The sequence below is a fragment of the Hyperolius riggenbachi genome, chromosome 6 (genome assembly GCF_040937935.1).
Source record: "Hyperolius riggenbachi isolate aHypRig1 chromosome 6, aHypRig1.pri, whole genome shotgun sequence".
NCBI lineage: Eukaryota > Metazoa > Chordata > Amphibia > Anura > Hyperoliidae > Hyperolius > Hyperolius riggenbachi.
The window spans coordinates 60,126,265-60,149,593 of NC_090651.1; the positions used below are offsets into that span (position 1 = coordinate 60,126,265).

Below are 23,329 nucleotides of genomic sequence, written 5' to 3' on the forward strand. Positions count from 1 at the left end.
CAGCCCTGATCACCTCGCCAGTGCATTGCTTGCATCCATTCCCCCCTCTAATCACACCTTGAGACACCCATCAATCACCTCCTGTCACCCCCTAGCACACCTACCCATCAGATCAGGCCCCAATTTGCCCCGTGTGGGCTCCTGATCACTCGGCCAAACCCTCAGACCCCCTTCCGATCACCTCCCCAGTGCATGGATTGCATCTATTTTCCCCTCTAACCACCCCCTGAGACACCCATCAATCACCTCCTGTCACCCCCCTAGCACTCCTATCCATCAGATCAGGCCCAATACAACCTGTCATCTAAAAGGCCACCCTGCTTATGACCGGTTCCACAAAATTCGCCCCCTCATAGACCACCTGTCATCAAAATTTGCAGATGCTTATACCCCTGAACAGTCATTTTGAGACATTTGGTTTCCAGACTACTCACGGTTTTGGGCCTGTAAAATGCCAGGGCGGTATAGGAACCCCACAAGTGACCCCATTTTAGAAAAAAAAGACACCCCAAGGTATTATGTTAGGTGTATGACGAGTTCATAGAAGATTTAATTTTTTGTCAAAAGTTAGCGGAAATTAATTTTTATTGGTTTTTTTTCACAAAGTGTCATTTTTCACTAACTTGTGACAAAAAATAAAATCTTCTATGAACTCGCCATACACCTAACGGAATACCTTGGGGTGTCTTCTTTCTAAAATGGGGTCACTTGTGGGGTTCCTATACTGCCCTGGCATTTTAGGGGCCCTAAACCGCGAGGAGTAGTCTAGAAAACAAATGCTTCAAAATGACCTGTGAATAGGACGTTGGGCCCCTTAGCGCACCTAGGCTGCAAAAAAGTGTCACACATGTGGTACCGCCGTACTCAGGAAAAGTAGTATAATGTGTTTTGGGGTGTATTTTTACACATACCCATGCTGGGTGGGAGAAATTTCTATGTAAATGGACAATTGTGTGTAAAAAAATCAAACAATTGTCATTTACAGAGATATTTCTCCCACTTAGCATGGGTATGTGTAAAAATACACCCCAAAACGCATTATACTACTTCTCCTGAGTACAGCGGTACCACATGTGTGGCACTTTTTTACACCCTAAGTACGCTAAGGGGCCCAAAGTCCAATTTAGGATTTCACAGGTCATTTTGCGACATTTGGTTTCAAGACTACTCCTCACGGTTTAGGGCCCCTAAAATGCCAGGGCAGTATAGGAACCCCACAAATGACCCCATTCTAGAAAGAAGACACCCAAAGGTATTCCGTACGGAGTATGGTGAGTTCATAGAAGATTTTATTTTTTGTCACAAGTTAGCGGAAAATGACACTTTGTGAAAAAAAACAATTAAAATCAATTTCCGCTAACTTGTGACAAAAAAATAAAAACTTCTATGAACTCACCATACTCCTAACGGAATACCTTGGGGTGTCTTCTTTCTAAAATGGGGTCATTAGTGGGGTTCCTATACTGCCCTGGCATTTTAGGGGCCCTAAACCGTGAGGAGTAGTCTTGAAACAAAAATGACCTGTGAAATCCTAAAGGTACTCATTGGACTTTGGGCCCCTTAGTGCAGTTAGGGTGCAAAAAAGTGCCACACATGTGGTATCGCCGTACTCGGGAGAAGTAGTACAATGTGTTTTGGGGTGTATTTTTACACATACCCATGCTGGGTGGGAGAAATACCTCTGTAAATGACAATCTTTTGATTTTTTTACACACAATTGTCCATTTACAGAGGTATTTCTCCCACCCAGCATGGGTATGTGTAAAAATACACCCCAAAACACATTGTACTACTTCTCCCGAGTATGGCGATACCACATGTGTGGCACTTTTTTGCACCCTAACTGCGCTAAAGGGCCCAAAGTCCAATGAGTACCTTTAGGATTTCACAGGTCATTTTGAGAAATTTCGTTTCAAGACTACTCCTCACGGTTTAGGGCCCCTAAAATGCCAGGGCAGTATAGGAACCCCACAAATGACCCCATTTTAGAAAGAAGACACCCCAAGGTATTCCGTTAGGAGTATGGTGAGTTCATAGAAGATTTTATTTTTTGTCAAAAGTTAGCGGAAATTGATTTTAATTGTGTTTTTTCACAAAGTGTCATTTTCCGCTAACTTGTGACAAAAAATAAAATCTTCTATGAACTAGCCATACTACTAACGGAATACCTTGGGGTGTCTTCTTTCTAAAATGGGGTCATTTGTGGGGTTCCTATACTGCCCTGGCATTTTAGGGGCCCTAAACCGTGAGGAGTAGTCTTGAAACGAAATTTCTCAAAATGACCTGTGAAATCCTAAAGGTACTCATTGGACTTTGGGCCCTTTAGCTCAGTTAGGGTGCAAAAAAGTGCCACACATGTGGTATCGCCGTACTCAGGAGAAGTAGTATAATGTGTTTTGTGGTGTATTTTTACACATACCCATGCTGAGTGGGAGAAATATCTCTGTAAATGGACAATTGTGTGTAAAAAAAATTAACAAATTGTCATTTACAGAGATATTTCTCCCACCCAGCATGGGTATGTGTAAAAATACACCCCAAAACACATTATACTACTTCTCCTGAGTACGGCAATACCACATGTGTGGCACTTTTTTGCAGCCTAACTGCGCTAAGGGGTCCAAAGTCCAATGAGCACCTTTAGGCTTTACAGGGGTGCTTACAATTTAGCACCCCCCAAAATGTCAGGACAGTAAACACACCCCACAAATGATCCATTTTGGAAAGTAGACCCTTCAAGGTATTCAGAGAGGGGCATGGTGAGTCCGTGGCAGATTTCATTTTTTTTTGTCGCAAGTTAGAATAAATGGAAACTTTTTTTTTTTTTTTTTTTCCTCACAAAGTGTCATTTTCCGCTTACTTGTGACAAAAAATAATATCTTCTATGAACTCACTATGCCTCTCAGTGAATACTTTGGGATGTCTTCTTTCCAAAATGGGGTCATTTGGGGGGTATTTATACTATCCTGGAATTCTAGCCCCTCATGAAACATGACAGGGGGTCAGAAAAGTCAGAGATGCTTGAAAATGGGAAAATTCACTTTTGGCACCATAGTTTGTAAACGCTATAACTTTTACCCAAACCAATAAATATACACTGAATGGGTTTTTTTTTATCAAAAACATGTTTGTCCACATTTTTCGCGCTGCATGTATACAGAAATTTTACTTTATTTGAAAAATGTCAGCACAGAAAGTTAAAAAAATCATTTTTTTGCCAAAATTCATGTCTTTTTTGATGAATATAATAAAAAGTAAAAATCGCAGGAGCAATCAAATAGCATCAAAAGAAAGCTTTATTAGTGACAAGAAAAGGAGCCAAAATTCATTTAGGTGGTAGGTTGTATGAGCGAGCAATAAACCGTGAAAGCTGCAGTGGTCTGAATGGAAAAAAAGTGGCCGGTCCTTAAGGGGTAGAAAGCCCTAGGTCCTCAAGTGGTTAAAACACCTTTTCAGCACTCTGCAACATAAAAAGTACCAAAAAAGTAGGTGAAAAAGTACTGCTAAAATTATTCTGAGTATTGTTTTGCTTGCTGGTGACAGCACGGTGGCGTAGTGGTTAGCTCTCTCGCCTTGCAGCGCTGGGTCCCTGGTTCGAATCCCAGCCAGGGCACTATCTGCAAAGAGTTTGTATGTTCTCTCCGTGTCTGCGTGGGTTTCCTCCGGGCACTCCGGTTTCCTCCCACATTCCAAAAACATACAGATAAGTTAATTGGCTCCCCCTAAAATTGACCCTAGACTACAGTACTTACACTACATAATATAGACATATGGCAATGGTAGGGATTAGATTGTGAGCTCCTTTGAGGGACAGTTAGTGATAAGATATATATATACTGTACAGCGCTGCGTAATATGTCGGCGCTATATAAATACTAAATAATAATAATAATAATTTAAACATTTTTGATAAGGTTTTAAAATATCTCCGAGGAGATAACTTAGGAGAAAAGGTGAATTGAATTTCATCTTCTGATTATTTCTCCACATAATCACTGTGATGAAAACTTTAACATCTAAAATATATATGTATACATAGATAGAGGATGTACATTTTTTTCAGAGTACAATGCATTGTGAATTACTTTATTTCTATGTAGCGGTCACTCACAGTAAGGGCCTGATTCACAAAGCGGTGCTAACCCAGTTAGCATGCCTAAAAGACTTTAGGCGTGATAACCATTGCACCATGCGGGTGAAAAGCCAGTTTAGGTGTGATAAGTTTAGGTGTGATAAGTTTAGGCATGATAAGTTTAGGCATGCTAAGTTTAGATAAGTTTAGATCGCACTCAAAGTCCCGCACGCAAAGCAGCGCCATTAAACTCTATGTGAAGTGCACCAGACTTTGCTATCACAAAACTTTTGATCAGCTGTGCACTGCGGTGCTAACCCAGTTGGTGCTTAAACTTATCATGCCTAAACTTATCACACCTAAACTTAACATGCCTAAACTTATCACACCTAAACTTATCACACCTAAACTTATCATGCCTAAACTGAGTTTAGGCATGATAAAGGGCTTTTCACCAGTGTGCTAACTGTTAGCACCGCTTTGTGAATCAGGCCCAAAGTGTTTTTATTTGGTGGTCCTTACCTGTTGCCGACAGGTTTTAGATCATTCCTCCTTATTGGGGAACATACTGTAAAAGTTTCCTTTATTCTTTTAAAGCACTCTATGGCAAGGGTCTGTGCAGCCTGCTCGCTCATACACTATTCTGGCGGTTGGACTGAGTGCCTGCCATTCGGTAAGTGCTGTTGATAAAGAACCCCCCTTGAGGAAATGGGATAGTGCAAAACCTCTGCTCAGGGTAGCCGCTGGAGGGTGTGTGCAGAGCAATACGCGCAGCGGGCATTTGTACATACATCCCAGGGGATCCCGATCTCGTCGGCAGCTATTCTTCTTCCTCTCCTTCGGGGCTCTGCTTCCTCCTGGTGAGATCGCCGGCTGTCCTCATGACGACAGCCAGCAATTTCACTTTAGAATTGCAGCGCCACCCGGAGGATGGAGGCATAACTGCAGCGCTGGACCCAGGGAGGTGAGTGATTTTCAAAACTGCTGCAGATCTCCCTGGCAGCATGATTTTTTCCAGGTTTTAGGGTCTGAAAGGGTGCAAAAAAATTGCACCGCTTTTAGCCCCTAAAATCTGGAAAGAATCATAACGCCAAGGGAATTAAGCAAGTTACTTAGTTACCATTGCGCAAATAGCGCAACCCATGTTACCTAGGTACCTTGTGCGTTGCTAGTGCACTGTGTGTTACAGTAGAAGTGCAGCCATTACATAGGTAATGCGGGTTGCACTATTTGTGCAACTGGCGTAAATAGCGGTAAAATTGCTGTGCACTACAATATTAAGTTGTTGTGTAAATATGCGCCATTGTTCTATTCAAAATTCTGTGAATGAAACTTAAAGGGAAATAGTTGTAGAGCAAATAGGGAAAGTTTAGAAGTGAGCTGTGATTTGTAGAATTGTACTAAACGCTGTGTTCTATTCAAGGTTCTTTCAGCTTGCTGCAAGTCACCTCTGGGTGCATCCTGTATGTCCAGTCCCATCATCAAGGCATTGAACCCACAGCTGACTTCTTCATGGTCTCTGTCAGTGACTCTATTCATAAATCCATGAGTGTTCCGTTCTACGTCATCATTAAACCGACTAACGATGAAAAGCCTCAACTTCACATCAAGAACATCACGGTAAACTCACTCAGATAAACGTAATGGTCCGCTATCATGAAAAAGTGTAACATTTAAAATGCGTCAGTAAATATATATATAAGGTACATTTTTCTCAGATTAAAATTCACTAGAAATGACCTAATTACTATGACGCAGTCACTGTAATTGATTCTGATAGCTCTGAACCTTTTTCTGACAGGGTTTGGACTAGGGTTGCTCAAATTCGGATCCGGGAGATACCCGGATAGTTGCTATCCGGATGTCTCCCAGTAAACCTGTGCGGGGGGGGGGGGGGGGTTGCAATCTTACCTGTCTGACATCTTCTTCGTCCGTCCCTGGCACCTCCCACGATGCGGTCCACGCGCATCACGTGGCTACAAACACTTCTTCCTTCAACCCGGAAGGAGGAAGTGTTTGTAGTCATGTGACCGCTGCATGGACCGCATCGCGGGAGGCGCCAGGGACGGACGAAGAAGACGTCAGACAGGTAAGCTTGGTCCCTCCGCCCACTCCGCACAGGTTTACTGGGATAGCAACTATCCGGGTATCTCCCAGATCCGGATTTGAGCAACCTTAGTTTGGACTAGTCTATCTCCTCATGGGAGATTCTCATGGGTTTTCTTTATTTTCAAAAGGACCCCCTGAAAGCCAAAGGCACAGTCCAACTGTCAGAACTGAGCGCATGCCGGTAGGGAGGCCCCCTGGCATCTTTACAAAGGTCCCTTCCAAGGAGTACTTCGGCAAAGAAAGAAATATGGAATATTGTTATTTATATAGTACCGACATCCTCCGCAGCGCTGTACAGAGTATACATTGTCTAGTCACTTACTGTCAATCAGAAGGGCTCACAATCTAATCCCTACCATAGTCATATGTCTATGTATGTATTGAAGTCTAGGACCAATTTTATGTATAGGCTAGTCTATGTATCATAGTCCAGGGCCAATTTAGGGGGAAGCCAATTAACCATTTCAGCCCGCGGGGATTTTTCACCTTATGCATCGGAGCAATTTTCACCTCCCATTCATTCGCTAATAACTTTATCACCACTTATCACAATTTATTGATCTATATCTTGTTTTTTCCACCACTAATTAGGCTTTCTGTGGGTGGTACATTTTGCTAAGAGCCACTTTTCCGTAAATGCATTTTAACCGGATTAATAAGAAAAAAATGGAAAAAATGCATTATTTCTCAGTTTTCGGCCATTATAGCTTTAAAATAATCCATGCTACCATAATTAAAACCTATGTATTTTATTTGCCCGTATGTCGTGGTTATTATACCATTTCAATTTTGACCCTATCACAATGTATGGCGCCAATATTTTATTTGGAAATAAAGGTGCATTGTTTCCGTTTTGCGCCCATCACTATTTACAAGCGTGTAATTTAAAAAATGTTTGTAGTATACCCCCTTCAAAAGCATATTTAAAAAGTTCAGACCCTCAGGTAACTATTTATGTCCTTTTTTTTTTTTAATTGTAATTTTTTTTTCCCATTAAACAATTTGTTTGGGGAATATTTTGGTGTGGGACATAAACAGTTAATTTTTAATGTTGCCATGTGTGTAAATTGTAATGTAAAAAATGTGTAGCTGTAGTTTTACTATTTGGCCACAAGATGGTCACCTTCATTTTTGTTTACCCTTCTTGTACTTCTCACTAAGCGGAAGTACAAGGGGGATGCGGAAATCTGTTCGGGCAGAAGAACTGAAGCCTCACAGGTGAGCGCTTCGGTTTTTCTGCGGGGTAGAGGGATCGGTGATCGGGAACCATGTTCCCTTTCACTGATCCCAGGGCTACCGGGGGACACAACGCGGATACCGGGGCGCGATCGCGGGCGGGAGCGCGCCCAAGCGCGGGAGCGCTGCAGAGCTGTCGCCCGGACGTGAGCTTCACGTCCGGGCGGCGGAAATGGTTAACTAATCTGTATGTTTTTGGGATGTGGGAGGAAACCCTCGCAGACACGGGAAGAACATACAAAATCTGGGCAGATAGTGCCCTTGCTTGGATTCATTTATTATTATCATCATTATTTATTATGGTGTACCACACAGGCTGTTCCTATGGTATCTACCATTCAGCTGCAGAAACCTTTAAAGAGACTCTGTAACAAAATGTTCAGCCTTAAATCTTCTATTATATAAGTTCCTATGCCTGTTCTAATGTGTTCTGGCTTACTGCAGCCTTTTCTAGTTGCACTGTCTCTGTAATATATCTAATCTTCTTTTCTTTGTCAACCTTTGTCGACCCAGAGAGGAAGGAGCTGCCTCTGCTGTGATAGGGACAAATTATGCATGCCCCCTGCACGCCCCCTCCAGGCTCACTTCTGTGTGCTGTGTTTATATTCTCACTCACAGACAGGTCCCTGCTCTCAGTCTCGGCTGTGTCTGTGAGGCTGTGGGAAGAGGGAGCTGCCTGTAACATGCTGTCAATTTGTTACCCAGACACACATGCAGAGCCCAGATTTCTGGCTCAGAAGAAACAGCTGAGTTTATAAAGGAGTCTGAGGATTCTTGTCACGATTCAGTGGCACAGAGCCGCAGAGGCAGAAGGTAAAACTCTTTCTAAACTTGCACATAACATCTGAAGGCTACATTCACTGTGTAATAATAAAAACTTGTCATACAAACATAAGGCAGTATACATCCGTTTTTTTTCAGTATACTTCCTATTTTGGTGGCCATCTTTACTGTTTACAAAACAGTTTATAAAACTGTTATTTTAGCGCCAATATTGCGGAAGAGAGCAGTGAAAATGTCACAGAGGGGGCTAGGAGATGCCCCCGAACAGGCTCATATGTTTATTTATACAACATTTTTTCAATACAGATTCTCTTTAAGGCAGCATTCACCCTTATCCAAGGGTGTAGCAATAGCCATAGCAGCCATAGAAACTGCCATGGGGCCCTGAAGCAGAGGGGGGCCCAGATGGTACTTGAGGCATTTACTATTAACTTTGCTCTGTTGCTCCCCCTCTGACTTTGTCTCAGTGCTTGTGGACTATGCAAGAACAGGCTCATCCACCAGGCAGCCTAGGCAGGTGCTTGGGGCCTAGTGGGTGTCAAAGTGCCCACCTGCCTCCTTCTTAAACCTCTCTCCACTTCAGCTTACCAAAAGGACCACAAGTGGACCCCAAATCTACTACCTTGCCTAGGGCCCCATTACATCTTACTTCATATCTGGACTATATACACTCATCTAAAGGATTATTAGGAACTCCTGTTCAAATGTCTCATGAATGCATTTATCTAATGAACCAATCACATGGCAGTTGCTTCAATGCATTTAGGGGTGTGGTCCTGGTCAAGACAATCTCCTAAATTCCAACCTATAATGTCAGAATGGAAAATAAAGATGATTTAAGCTATTTTGAGTGTGGCATGGTTGTTGGTGCCAGACGACCAGTCTGAGTATTTCACAATCTGCTCAGTTACTGGGATTTTCACACACAACCATTTCTTGGATTTATAAAAAATGGTGTGAAAAAGGAAAAACATTTAGTATGCGGCAGTCCTGTAGGTGAAAATGCCTTGTTGATGCTAGAGGTCAGAGGAGAATGGGCCGACTGATTCAAAGCGATAGAAGAGCAACGTTGACTGAAATAACCACTTGTTACAACCGAGGTATGCAGCAAAGCATTTGTGAAGCCACAACATGCACAACCCTGAGGCGGATGGGCTACAACAGCAGAAGACCCCAGCGGGTACCACTCATCTCCACTACAAATAGGAAAAAGAGGCTACTATTTGCACGAGCTCACCAAAATTGGACAGTTGAAGACTGTAAAAATGTTGCCTGGTCTGATGAGACTAAATAGAGCCAGAATTTGGTGTAAACAGAATGAGAACATAGATCCATCATGACTTGTTACCACTGTGCAGGCTGGTGGTGGTGTCATGGTGTGGGGGATGTTTTCTTGGCACACTTTAGGCCCCTTAGTGCCAATTGGGCATCGTTTAAATGCCACGGGCTACCTTAGCATTGTTTCTGACCATGTCCATCCCTTCACGACCACCATGTACCCCTTCCTCTGATGGCTTCTTCCAGCAGGATAATGCACCATGTCACAAAGCTCGAATCATTTCAAATTGGTTTCTTGAACATGACAATGAGTTCACTGTACTAAAATGGCCCCACAGTCATCAGATCTCAACCCAAGAGAGCATCTTTGGGATGTGATGGAACGGGAGCTTCATGCCCTGGATGTGCATCCCCCAAATCTCCATCAACTGCAAGATGCTATCCTATCAATATGGGCCAACATTTCTAAAGAATGGTTTCAGCACCTTGTGGAATCAATGCCACATAGAATTAAGGCCGCTCAGCCTCTTAAGGCAAAAGGGGGTCAAACACCGTATTAGTATGGTGTTCCTAATAATCCTTTAGGTGAGTTTACAGTGTGCATTGTATAAGAATGTAAATTGCTCATTCAAATCATATTCACAGGTAGGATTGCTCAAGAGTGCCTAGATATGATGTCCCTATAAAAATGTTGCTATGGGACCCTATTATGTCTAGCTATGCCACTGGTGTACAGGTATTGGGGGGAAGGTCCAGGAGGCTGGGGGGCCCATAAAAAAATTTGCTACGGGGCCTGGTCATTTCTAGCTATGCCCCTGCCCTTATGCCTGTGAGTTCCGCTAGTTATTCTCCACGTTTTTCTGCACATTGGACTCTGCATTTTGTGATTTTTCTATTTTGTCCTTTGATTTTTTTTTTTCCCCCCTCCGCGATTTCACATTTTTGTGCTCTTTTTTTTGTGATTTTCAAAATGGGATTTTTCCATGCAGACCCTTGAAGCTAATTGACACAAGACTGTATAAAATTACGTAAAAATAGAATGCAATTTTCAAGTATCAAATGCGATTTTTCAGAGTTTCCATTGACTTATACTACATACAAATTTCACATAAAAAAAGCTGCACTGCAGCATGATTTAAAAAAAGGAGAAATACATGAGATGTGCAATGAACGCAAAGGCCCATATGCAAGTAACCATTTCACATGAGTGATAATCCTAAGTGATAATTTTCATCTTCTCTTTAAACTTACTTTTCAGGATTTTACAAATTGAAAATGTACCCAAATGTTGGTGAAAGGTAGTATCACATTTATTCTGAGTATTTATTTGCTTGCTGGTGGCTTAACCACCCTGGCGTTCTGATAAGATCGCCAGGGAGGCTGCGGGAGGGTTTTTTTTAAATAAAAAAAAAACTATTTCATGCAGCCAACTGAAAGTTGGCTGCATGAAAGCCCACTAGAGGGCGCTCCGGAGGCGTTCTTCCGATCGCCTCCGGCGCCCAGAATAAACAAGGAAGGCCGCAATGAGCGGCCTTCCTTGTTTTGCTTACACCGTCGCCATAGCGACGAGCGGAGTGACGTCATGGACGTCAGCCGACGTCCTGACGTCAGACGCCTCCGATCCAGCCCTTAGCGCTGGCCGGAACTTTTTGTTCCGGCTGCGCAGGGCTCAGGCGGCTAGGGGGACCCTCTTTCGCCGCTGCTCGCGGCGAATCGCCGCAGAGCGGCGGCGATCGGGCAGCACACGCGGCTGGCAAAGTGCCGGCTGCGTGTGCTGCTCTTTATTTGGCACAAATCGGCCCAGCAGGGCCTGAGCGGCAGCCTCCGGCGGTGATGGACGAGCTGAGCTCGTCCATACCGCCCAAGATCTGGGGTAAAATAATAAAAAAAAAAAAATTCAAATCCACTTACCTGGGGCTTCCTCCAGCCCGTGGCAGGCAGGACGTGCCCTCGGAGCCGTTCCGCAGGCTCTCGGTGTTCTTCGGTGGCCGACCCGACCTGACCAGGCCGGCTGCCAGGTCGGGCTCTTATGCACTCCAACGTGCTGACGTCATCGGACGTCCTCCAGGCTGTACTGCGCAGGCGCAGTAGTTCTGCTCCTGCGCAGTACAGCCCGGAGAATGTCTGATGACAACAGCGCGCCCGCGTGAGGCGCATTTTGGAGCGCAGAAGAGCCCGACCTGGCAGCCGGCCTGGTCGGGTCGGCCACCGAAGAACACCGGGAGCCTGGCGAGCGGCGCCGAGGGCACATCCTGCCTGCCAAGGGCTGGAGGAAGCCCCAGGTAAGTGGATTTGAATTTTTTTAACTGCATGAACCTTCCCTTTAAAAGCTTTTGTAAGACAAGTTGTGAAAATATCACCTAGGAGAAAACGCAGGAGAAAAGGTAATTGCATATGGGCCAAAGACACAAACCAATACAATGCTCGCGAATAACATCCGGATGTACAGGTGCAATTATAAAAATTCGAATATCATACAAAAGTCCATTTATTTCAGTATTTCAACTTAAAAGGTGAAACTAATACACTATATGAAATAGACTCATTACATGCAAAGCGAGATATTTCACGCCTTTATGTGTTATAATTTTGATGATTATGGGCGGCTTACAGCTGATGGAAACCCCAAAATCTAAATCTCAGCCCATTAGAATATTGTGGAAATGTTCAATATTCCAGGCTTAGGGCCTGATTCACAAAGCGGTGCTAACCCAGTTAGCACGCCTAAAAGACTTTAGGCGTGATAACCATTGCACCATGCTGGTGAAAAGCCAGTTTAGGTGTGATAAGTTTAGGCATGATAAGTTTAGGCATGATAAGTTTAGGCATGATAAGTTTAGGCATGATAAGTTTAGGCATGATAAGTTTAGATCGCACGCAAAGTCCCGCACGCAAAGCAGCGCCATTAAACTCTATGCGACGTGCACCAGACTTTGCTACCGTAAAACTTTTGATCAGTTGTGCACTGCGGTGCTAACCCAGTTGGTGCTTAAACTTATCATGCCTAAACTTATCACACTTAAACTTAACATGCCTAAACTTATCACACCTAAACTTATCACACCTAAACTTATCATGCCTAAACTGAGTTTAGGCATGATAAAGGGCTTTTCACCAGTGTGCTAACTGTTAGCACCGCTTTGTGAATCAGGCCCTTAGACTGTCAGACTCCAGTCAGCTAATTCATCCAAAACACCTGCAAAGGGTTCCTATTTCATATGTTAGTTTCTCATTTTAAAGTGAAACTGAGGTGAAAGTGATATGGAGGCTGCCATATTTATTTCCATTTAAGCAATACCAGTCGCTTGGCTATCCTGCTGATCCTCTGCCTCTAATTCTGTTAGCCACAGACCCTGAACAAGCATGCGACAGATCAGATGTCTATGACATTATTGTCAGAACTGACAAGATTAGCTGCATGCTTGTTTCTGGTGTAATTCAGACACTACTGCAGCCAAATAGATCAGCAGGGCTGCCAGGCAACTAGTATTGTTTAAAAGGAAATATCATTCTTACCTTGGGTTCACTTTAAGTTGAATTACTGAAATAAATGGACTTTTGCATGATATTCTATTTTTTTCTAATTTCACCTGTATACTGCTAAAGGCATTTCAAAATCCACTGAATCCTTCATCAGGCACCAATGCTCTCTTTTACATGCCTTTCTTTTTCCATTTCCTGTTTCACTTTCTGTTCCCGTTAACACTTCCTTTTTCCTCTAGCCTAAAACTTATAATAAAACAACTAAATATGCCAAACAATATTTATGTACTAACACCCTCCAGGATATTATCAGGCACAAAACTCACAAGTTCAGAAATCCCAACCCTACAGTTTGCCTTTAAAGAGAATCTGTACTCTAAAATTCTAACAATAAAAAGCATACCATTCTATTCATTATGTTCTCCTGGGCCCCTTTGTGCTGTTTCTGCCACTCCCTGCTGCAATCCTGGCTTGTAATTGCAATTTTTATTCAGTGTTTACAAACAAAAGACATATCTCAGTGTGTGAGTCATACAGAGTGTGCAGGGGGCCTGGAGAGGGTGTGTATAGCTTCTATCAAATCACAGGCAGCACAGCACATTCCAGCCTGACTGTCTCAGCCCGACAGAGCCGACAGAGGAGAGAAGATTAGATCATACAACAGAGATAATACAGCCACTGTGCAAATAGGAAAGTCTGCAGTTAGACAGAGCACATTAGAACAGGTATAGGAACTTATAAGATAGAAGAAATAAGGATGAAAATTTTGTTACAGAGTCTCTTTAAGCGCTGGGAGCAGCGAGCGTTAGAGAGTGAGCGTCCTCGCTGTGCAGGTTTGGCGATGGGCATGCATTTGATCATCCCATGTCCCCCGTGCACCGCGCAGACCACGAAGTGTAAACACAGCACATTAAAATAGAACACATCTCCTGCCAGAGATCCGTGGCAGAGGATAAAGGAATATTAAATCCTTGCTTCCATGTGTGGCTGTCAGCTGGTGTAAATCCCAGCATCGACTGCAAATGAAGAAGTCCGTGCCACACACATAGAAACTAAATTTAGTCCACGGCGTGTTTATAAAGCAACAGAACGTTTTGCCGCAAAACAGAGGATCCGGGAAGAAACAGGCCTTTTTTTTTTCTTTTTCGAACGTATCCTGTTTTTCTTTCCATGAGTAATGCGGCTCCATCTGAGAGAATGATTGTTTTGTTTCAGCAAGGTTAGTAATCAAGGCCTATTTTGTATTAGCCACACGTTACCATATTACCAATCTGCCACACTGTCTGCCCGGCCTGGCAGTGGGTTCTTGTTTCAGCCCAGAATCTTGTGTCTTGTTCCAGCAGCAGCCCAGCGTGATCCAGGCTGCAATCCCATCCAAATCCTGGGGTTCAGACAAAGGTCAGGCAACCGTATGATTTCAGTGTTCCGAGATAACAAAGAGGGACACCCTTTTCCACAAGAATATTTTAAAGTGACACTGTAGCGGAAAAAAAACATATGATATAATGAATTGTATGTGTAGTATGGATAATATATAGAACATAAGTAGCAAAGAAAAAAGTCTCATATTTTCATTTTCAGTTATATGGCTTTTTTTTTCTTTATAACATTGCATCATTCTCTAATATTTGCAGTATACAAACTACACTCTGTATTTTAAACTATGAAACAGAGCAGAGCTAATGACCCTTGACCTTTCCTGCAGTAAAACCTTAAACAAACAAGGAACAGCGAGAGACAGGTTGAGATAAGTGCTTCTGAAAACAGCACTACAGCCGACCAAATTTGGTCAAGAGCTCAGAGAAACTTTTTTGCATAGATAACAACTGAAGTTTTTTTTACTCTTCCTGTACTGGAAACAATATTAAACTCATCTTTGCTATTAATGTTCTATTTCTTAGCTGTACTACACATGCAAATCATTATATCATAAGTTTATTTTCACTTCAGATTCCCTTTAAGGAGAAAAGCACAGCCTTGCTGCAACCCCAGAAAACACTGACTATTAAAGTGACCCTACTGTGGATCTATGCAAATGAATCCACTGGGATATCCGGCAACAGAAGTTTTTAATAAGACCACCGATGCTGTTTCTACTCTGAACATCTAAACTTCTATCTCATCCAACCACTTAAAAATCCTGAAAAAGTTGAACTCAAGTCAGAACTAAACTTGCTACACTCCTTGCCCCTCCCTCCTGCTGACTCATGCTGTCTAGTCTACTTGGAAAACAACAGCATGACTTTTCACAAGACAGGGTGTGAGGGAAAATGTATGTAAAAGTCAGCCAGTAAGCTTAAAGAGTAACTGTCAGGCTGCAGAAGCTAATTTAAACCTCTATTCTCCTGTGTTAAACAGTTTAGAAGGAAGCCAAAAAGGCATTACTGAAGATAAAAATCTCTCTTACCTTTGATGTGTGCTTATCAGCAAAGCTGTTAGACCCAAGCAGGACGCAAGCCGCATACTATACTGCAAAGCATTCTGGGGCCCTCCCCTCGGCTGCTAATGAGACGTTACAGCAGCTTGTAATCAGTCCAGCGCGTAGCACTGATAAATCTCCGGGCAGAGTACACTGCAGGAGTCCGCTATTGTTCCTAGCCACATGGCTAATTAATATTCACTGCACACTGTGTTATTCAGTACGAGCTTTTCTGTGATCAGGAAGCAGGCAGGACATGACGACACAATTGGCTTCATAGAAGACAGAAAAACATGGAACCTGCCATGAGCTGTCAGGAGCATCATTCTCTGCATATACTATATAAAAATTCTGTGAAATCCAAACGTGGACAGTGAAATGCATATGTAATGTAAGTACAGCCAATCTTTAGCTACTGATATATGTGTTTATTTTCTCTGAGACCCTTTACCTAACAGCTCCTCTTTAAGTGATCTGCAAGTTTTTTTTCTTTTGCATGACTGAATAAAACAAAAGAAAAGTTGCTTAGGATTAAAAAAAATAAAAATAAAAAAATAACAGGATTATTATTATTGATTTATTAAGCGCCCACATATTCTGTGGTGTTGTACAAAGTAAGAAACAAACATAATAATACAGACAATGGAATACACCAATATACAAAATACAGAATTGGTACAAAATACAGAACTGGTAATTTCAGTGACAAAAGTAACATAATAAATAAAACGTATAACAAACTCCAAGACACAAAAGGGTGAGAGAGCCCTGCTCTTGCGAGCTTACAATCTAACGGAATGGGGGGGGGGGGGGGCAGGATGTGTTCTTTTATTAAATATTCCTGTTTCAGCATATAACAATATATGTATATCAAATGCATGGATCTAAGCTCCATTCTTCCTCCACAGATGTTGATAAATCAAAAAATCGTGACTATTAGTATGGGTGTCTATGGCAGCGCCCAAACTTTCTATTTAGTGGCAAGTTGGTGCCGATATTAGGGGATTGGTTAGGGGTGGGTTAGGGATAGGCATCAGCTGGGGAAGATTGGTTAGGGCTAGGCATCGGTAGAGGAAGAGCTTGTGTGACCATAGTAAGAGATTAGTAAAAAATTATAGATATATTTTACTATCATAATTAGCCACCGTTTCATAGTATTATAGCAATACTGTTCGGAGGCTGCGCCGATCGCTGGATCCAGGCTGGGTAATGTATAAACGGGGGAGCGGCGGGAAGCCGGACACCTGTACTAGCTAGCCTAGTGCTAGTTAAACATTTTACACCCATTTGATTGCATTAATTAACTTGGTGACACAAACTGGCAAAACCTCCTGAGCGGCATAACGCTCAGGAGGTTAATAGCAAAGGGCCAGGCCCCATACATGCCATCTTCAGCTATCTTGCTATGTAACAAGTCAAAAAATGTAAACTCAGAAAAATGACAGTTTAAAAAACATTTTTCCTTTGCATTTTAAATCGATTTTCTAAAAAAACGACAAGGTCTTTTTAAGAAAAAGTATTCACCTTAACATATGTAGCAATCTTGGTGATGACAGCATGTATGGCGGTTTTGCTAATAGCTGCTAAATTCTGTACAAAATTACATGGAAATTATGCAAAATTACGAGTTATTGTAAAATGATGGATCCTAATTACGGCTACAGTCGAAATTAACTACGATTTTCCCTGAAACCTTGCATTACAACTTTGCTTCATAATTGCGCATTACGGTGCAAAATTACGATAATACTCATCACTATAAGTGACCTTTTGAGAGAACCAGCCCTGACCCCAATCTTACAAGAGGAACACAAACGAGAGACATCAGAAAGCGAACACCGGCTCTGCTTTTTCCGTTTGCAAAAAGTGATTTTGTCTTTTTTCTTTCCACCCAGGTAATTGAAGGGGGGAGCTGCGAGATTGGGCCAGCCACACTAAATGCAGAAGACCTAGATGTCCCTCCGGACGCACTGCGATTCACGGTTATAATCCCCCCTGCACATGGGCTGTTATTAAACGGCGCAGATGGTGGAAACATCACTGGCGACAGATACGTGAATTCGGGAGAGCCGAGGAAAGGCCGGCAGATTGACAGCTTCACCTTGGATGAACTGAAGCAAGGTTTGTATCAAGCTTTTATTGCTTCCATTACTTTTCTTACATATGGCCCCCGCGCCTGCGTTTCCACAGATCGCGGTGTCTCTGCGGTGTCTTAATCTGTCTACACTGCTGCAAGGCCCTAGATCTGCACAAACTTACTATATCCTGTTGGGCTTTCGGGGGGGACTGGTTTTTGTTTTTGTGCTTTTTTTTTCTTGTTTCATTCACCAGATGAGACTTTTGGCCGCTGTAGGATCTGTTTTGTGTTTTTGAATGCCTTGTAATTCTGACTTGTTTGAGATCCAGTGGACGTGCAGGGGCCTCGTTTGGCAGTCTGTGGAGGTCCTCTGCTGGAGCCTCAGGGCAACTGCACTACAAACAGCTCCTAGCAAATATTAGGCTGTTAACCCCTCTGTGGCCAGATCTAGCTTATGCATTTGTGGGTAAAATAACTCCTGTAAATAAACAAATCCTTTTTTAATTCACATACAGAGTTTTCCCATCTTCCTCTTTTGAGCCTGGGGCATTTATCTTGTAAAGACACAACAAAATCAGGGATGTACGCCCTAGATTATGATGGACACATCAGGGACATAGCTAAAAATCATGGGTGCCACCAGCAAAACTTTGATGTGGCCCCCTAGTGGTCACATCCTTTCCCTTGCCTGGCTCTTGTGATCCTCACAGCCAGGGGGCCCATTTTGTAAGCATCATAAAACAATTGTGGGCAACATAATTTTCACACCCATAATAAGTGTAGCCACATAAACGTCTGATCTGAAGGATGGGCCCCTTTATTGGAGGGAGTGAAGTAGTAGTTGGGGCCCCTTATAGGTCTGGGACCTCATGTGGTCCCAGGGGCTGCTCCCCTGTAGTTACACCCCTGGGACACATCACTATGGTAGGGAATAGGTTGTGAGCCCCTCTGAGGGACAGTCATGTGACAAGACAAACAAAAGTTTACTTTCTTAAAACAGGAAGTATTTGCGATAATTCAGGTTGGAGTAAGCATATGATGTCTCCTGCAATGCATGACGGAGGGGCTCACAACCCATTCCCTACCATAGTCATGTGTAACTACAGGGGGCTTTTTGGACCATTGTAGTCCTTTACACACTCCAATGAGTGCTGGTTCACCATGAGCTTGTTGGGTAGTCTGTAACTCTGGGTGTTTCAAGTCTTCCCCATAGAGCCGCATTAGTCCATGCCATGCACTGATGAGGATCAATCAATCCAAAACAGTCTGAATGCGTGTTGGATTATTGTGGCTCTGCGCAATTAACAAGCTGACACATCATTGCATTCCAGCGGTTCTGGAGGTGTGTTTAGCTTCTAGGGATGACAATGGTTGATTTGCATATTTCAGCAGCAATGCATTGTGGGAGACATCTCAGAGCTAACGCCATCCTGAATTATTGCAAATACTTTCTGTGACAAGATAATATACTCTGTACAACGCTGCGGAAGATGTCAGCGCTATGTAAATACTAAATAATCATATGTCGTGCAAATTAACAACAATTACTGCAAATATTCTTTTTTTTTTCTTCATTTCACATATTTTTACAAATTACAGAACACTTGAAGCCTGGGACTCACTACAGCATTTTCAGCAGAAATGTATGCTTTCTACGAATTGCCTACGATTCCAAAAGCATTTGGCTGCTGAAAGTGAATGGCCATAATCCCACAAGAGCGATTTGCCGGAATCACAATCACCCTGCATGCAGCACTTTGGGAGCAACTTCATAGGGGAAATCAGGGCTTTCCCTGAAATCATTCCTTTAAGGCTGCTTTCACAGTGGAACGTTACAGGTGCACGTTAGTGCAGCCTGTAACGCTCCCCCAAGGCACAGCAATGTAACACAAGTGGGCTGTTCACACTGCCCACGTTGCGTTACATGTAACGCTGCACGTTGTAGTAACAGTGAAGCATGCTGTGCGTTCTAGCGGCTTTAGCCGTGTTAGACTGTTAGCACATGCTCAGTGGGGGGCGAGAGGAGGCGGGGAGATGCCGCTACAGTAGTCGCGCACATGGCTACTTAATATGCACTGCACTGGCGGCCGCTGATTGGCCGGCCACGTAAATGCGTAGTGTCTTGCTCCGCATCACGTGGTCCCGCCGGCCAATCAGCGCCACCCTGGGAGACCTTATGCGGATAGAGCCGCCTAACGTGGCTCACTTTACCGTCCTCTCCCGCACCACCATGCGTTGCGTTAGGGGCACGTTATGCGACCATAACGTCCCCTAAAACGCAACGTCTTGGTGTGTAAGTAGCCTTAAGTGGCAAAATCACGCTTAAAAATGTTAGCGCTTTTGAGAGCGTTTTGTAATCACAAATATGATCCAGGGTTTAAGTAAAGAACTATTCCAATTAGCATACACATTTTACATTACCCTGTTTCTCCTCTTTTGCACACCAACACTATATATACTGTATGTCAATGGAATGACACAGAGTCCCAAAACTTGTTTTTGAAATGGTTTTGAAAGGCCATAGGCCTGGTGGACACATAAATCTGCACATTTCCAGTCCGGTCCAGCACTGTCCGGTCCTCTCAGTGTCGCATCAGTTTGGGCTGGGACACATTTTATGTGTGAACACAGCCATAGAAATACATACAAAACTGATGCCAACTGTCAAAAACGGACCTTTTTATGTGTGAACCCTAGGGTTAGGTAACACACCAAGAAGGGATTATGGTTGGAGGTTCTAAGAGAGTTTAGACTAGAGTGTGAATACATGAATAGTAGATTATTATCGTTATTGATGAGAAAAGTCTTTTGAGAATCAGTGGTGTATCAATAAGGGATGCAGATATTGCATGTGCAACCTTCGAAAGGTGGCCACACACCATACAATTTTTTTAAATATCTGCTCAATTTAAGAATCACAATCAATTTTTCTGACTGATTGTAACATTTCAAAAATATGACCAATGTACCACACACCTATGTTAAATTTTTCCCCAATTATGATAAAAATGATTGGAAACATTTATTAATATCCATATTAATAAATTGACAATCTAACACACATCATGCAGTCTTTAGAAAAATTGATTAAAGATTTCCAGCATTCCAGATCGATTAAAAAAAAAACAAAAAAAACGGGAAATCCTATCGGATTTTTCAGTCGAATGAAAAAAAAAGGCTTGCAATGTATTCAGGAGATCCAATCATGTTTATTGAATTTTCCATAAAATCGGATCATTTTATTGCATCATGTGTGGGTTTTCCCTCCTGCCTAACTCTGGTAGGCTATAGTTAGATAACATTTAGCATTTAAAGAGGAACTCCAGTGAAAATAATGTAATAAAAAAAGTGCTTCATTTTTACAATAATTACCCTCTCGCCCCAAAATTTAGACATCCGCCAAAAGTAAGCCCTAGCAAGAATTTCATGCATAGTTAAAATATAAGCCCGACCCTGAAAGTAAGCCCGAGCGGCAGAAAGGGGAAAAGTATGACAACTTGTGTTATTACTGGAGCCCAGAAACACAAGTTGCTGTTACTTCTTTTCCATAGGCTGAAGCTCGGGGACACAACGGCATGGAGCTGGGGGAAAGGAGAGGATGCAGGGGATATCGGAGGACAGCAGAAGACACAGTGCAGGACACAAGAATACAGGGGATAGAGGACGACACATGGACAGCAGAGGACACAGGAGGACAGGGAACAGAGGGGGACACCAAAGGTACAAGGGGGACACTGGGGCCCACAAGAGGTGGATCCAGCAGAGGAAGAGTCAGCACAGTAGGGAAGGCAGGAGGACACACAGCACAGGAACCTGTGTGTTTATAGAAATATAAAAAATTCCCTGAAAATAAGCCCTAGCCCACATCTTTTGGTGCAAAAATGAATATAAGGCACTGTCTAATTTTCAGGGAAACACGGTATGTATAAATGATTTAGTCAGTGTTTGCCCATTGTAAAATCTTTTAAATCCCTGATTTACATTCTGACATTTATTACATGGTGACATTTTTACGGTTGGCAGGTGATGTAGCAGCTGCATGTTTTTTTGGCAATTGGAAACAGCTGTAAACAGCTATTTCCCACAATGCAGCAAGGTTCACAGACGGGAAACTGCCAAGAGTACTTACTCAGAATTTCTTTGTGGGAGGGGTTTCACCACAATATCAGTCATACAGCTCCCCCTGATGGTCTGTTTGTGAAAAGGAATAGATTTCTCATGTGAAAGGGGGGGGGGGGGTATCAGCTACTCATTGGGATAAAGTTCAATTCTTGGTCAGAGTTTAACTTTAAGGACAACTAGCCTGACAGATATGGAGTCCGACATTTTTGTTTTCTTTTATGCAATACCAGTTGCCTGGTTGTCCTGCTCATCCTCTGCCTCTGATACTTTTATCCAAGACCCTGAACAAGCATATGCAGATCAGATGTTTCTGACATTATTGTCAGATCTAACAAGATTAGAGACATGCTCGTTTCTGGTGTGATTTAGACACTACAGCAACCATATAGATCAGTAGGATTGCCAGGCAACTGGTATTGTTTAAAAGGGAATAATAAAGGCATCCTCCATATTCTTCTTACTTTAGTTTTCCTTTAAAGGACATTTGAAGTGAGAGGAATATGGAGGCTGCCATATTTATTTATCTTTAAATGATACCAGTTGCCTGGCAGTCCAGCTGATCCTCTTCCTCTAATACTTTTAGCCGTAGACCCTGAACAAGCATGCAGCAGATCAGGTATTTCTCTGACATCTGACAGAGATTGTTTTTTAACACTTTGTCAAGCAAACCTGTGACAAAAACATTAAAAAACAGAAACTTAACTAAGTAGTGGACAGCCTCTCAGATGCTACAGATGCTTCCCAAATCCCCCTTGGCCCTTAACCTGACCTCTGCTGCCCGGGACCCTCATCTTAATTATTGCTGTGCTTCCCTTCCGTGCAGTAGCACAAAGCCGCTCATGGAGGAAAACCCATGCACAAGCGGATTCATGCTACTGGGCATTTGCCTACCGTACTTGTGCAGGTGCAGCACAGCCACACTCATTCACGGAGGGTAGTATGGCCACGAGAACTTATTTGACAAAGTACATATCTATTTTTTACTATTGTTTTTGCTTTAGGTTCTCTTTAAGCAGGCCTCCCATCTGTCCGGATTCTCCCAGGACTGCCCCAGTTTGCAGGGTCTAGTCCCGAGTCCCGCATGGTCCTTTCTGTATCTCAGCACGTGACCCTGGCTCTCCCCGCCCAGCATACAGAGTATTGCGCAATGGAAGCCTTGCATCTCCCACCTCTCCAGGCATTATTGTAAATCCTCCTGTCATCACTTCCCCTAGTGGCCAGCATCTCCTTCTCCACCATCCTGATGTAGATGGAGAAGCCAGTCTCTGGCAACAGCAGTGACAGAATGATTCACAGCGATGTCTGGAGAGGTGAGAGATACAAGGCTTCTGCTGCAAGATATTCTGCACTTATACCACAGGGTGGGGAGGGGGGGAGGTGCATAGGACTGAGGGAAGAGGGGGACTGACATGTCAGAGGTTAAAAGTAAAATAAACAGATTGCTTTACCGAACAGCTCAGCCATGAGCAGTTTACTTTACAGTGGTCTAAATAATACTAAACATTACTAAACATACTAAACATTTATTTCCAAGGATATGTCCTGCTGGCCTGGTCTGTCCCTGCTGGCCTGGTCTGTCCCCATCTCCCTTCTGGCCTGGTCTGGTGTAGTGATTGAAAGGGAGTAGCTTTTTTCTTCTTCTGTTGATAGCATCCAGGGAAAGTCAGAATCAAAAATCGGATTTACGATTTGCAGTGTGCAAAAGGCCTAAAAGAGTTAAAAATCAGGTATGCAAGTGACAGTTTCTGTC

The 23,329-nt window shown here is 43.0% G+C and overlaps 1 protein-coding gene across 3 annotated transcripts in view; it reads left to right on the top strand.

Moving 5' to 3' along the window:
* Window positions 1–23,329, top strand: part of LOC137520871 (FRAS1-related extracellular matrix protein 1-like) — a 288,103-nt gene that overhangs the window by 108,808 nt on the left and 155,966 nt on the right. For all 3 annotated transcript variants that reach the window (XM_068239387.1, XM_068239388.1, XM_068239386.1), the window contains 2 exons: window positions 5,496–5,692; window positions 17,276–17,501. In XM_068239387.1, the coding sequence (XP_068095488.1) occupies window positions 5,496–5,692; window positions 17,276–17,501 (423 nt within the window). The remainder of the gene's footprint in view (window positions 1–5,495; window positions 5,693–17,275; window positions 17,502–23,329) is intronic.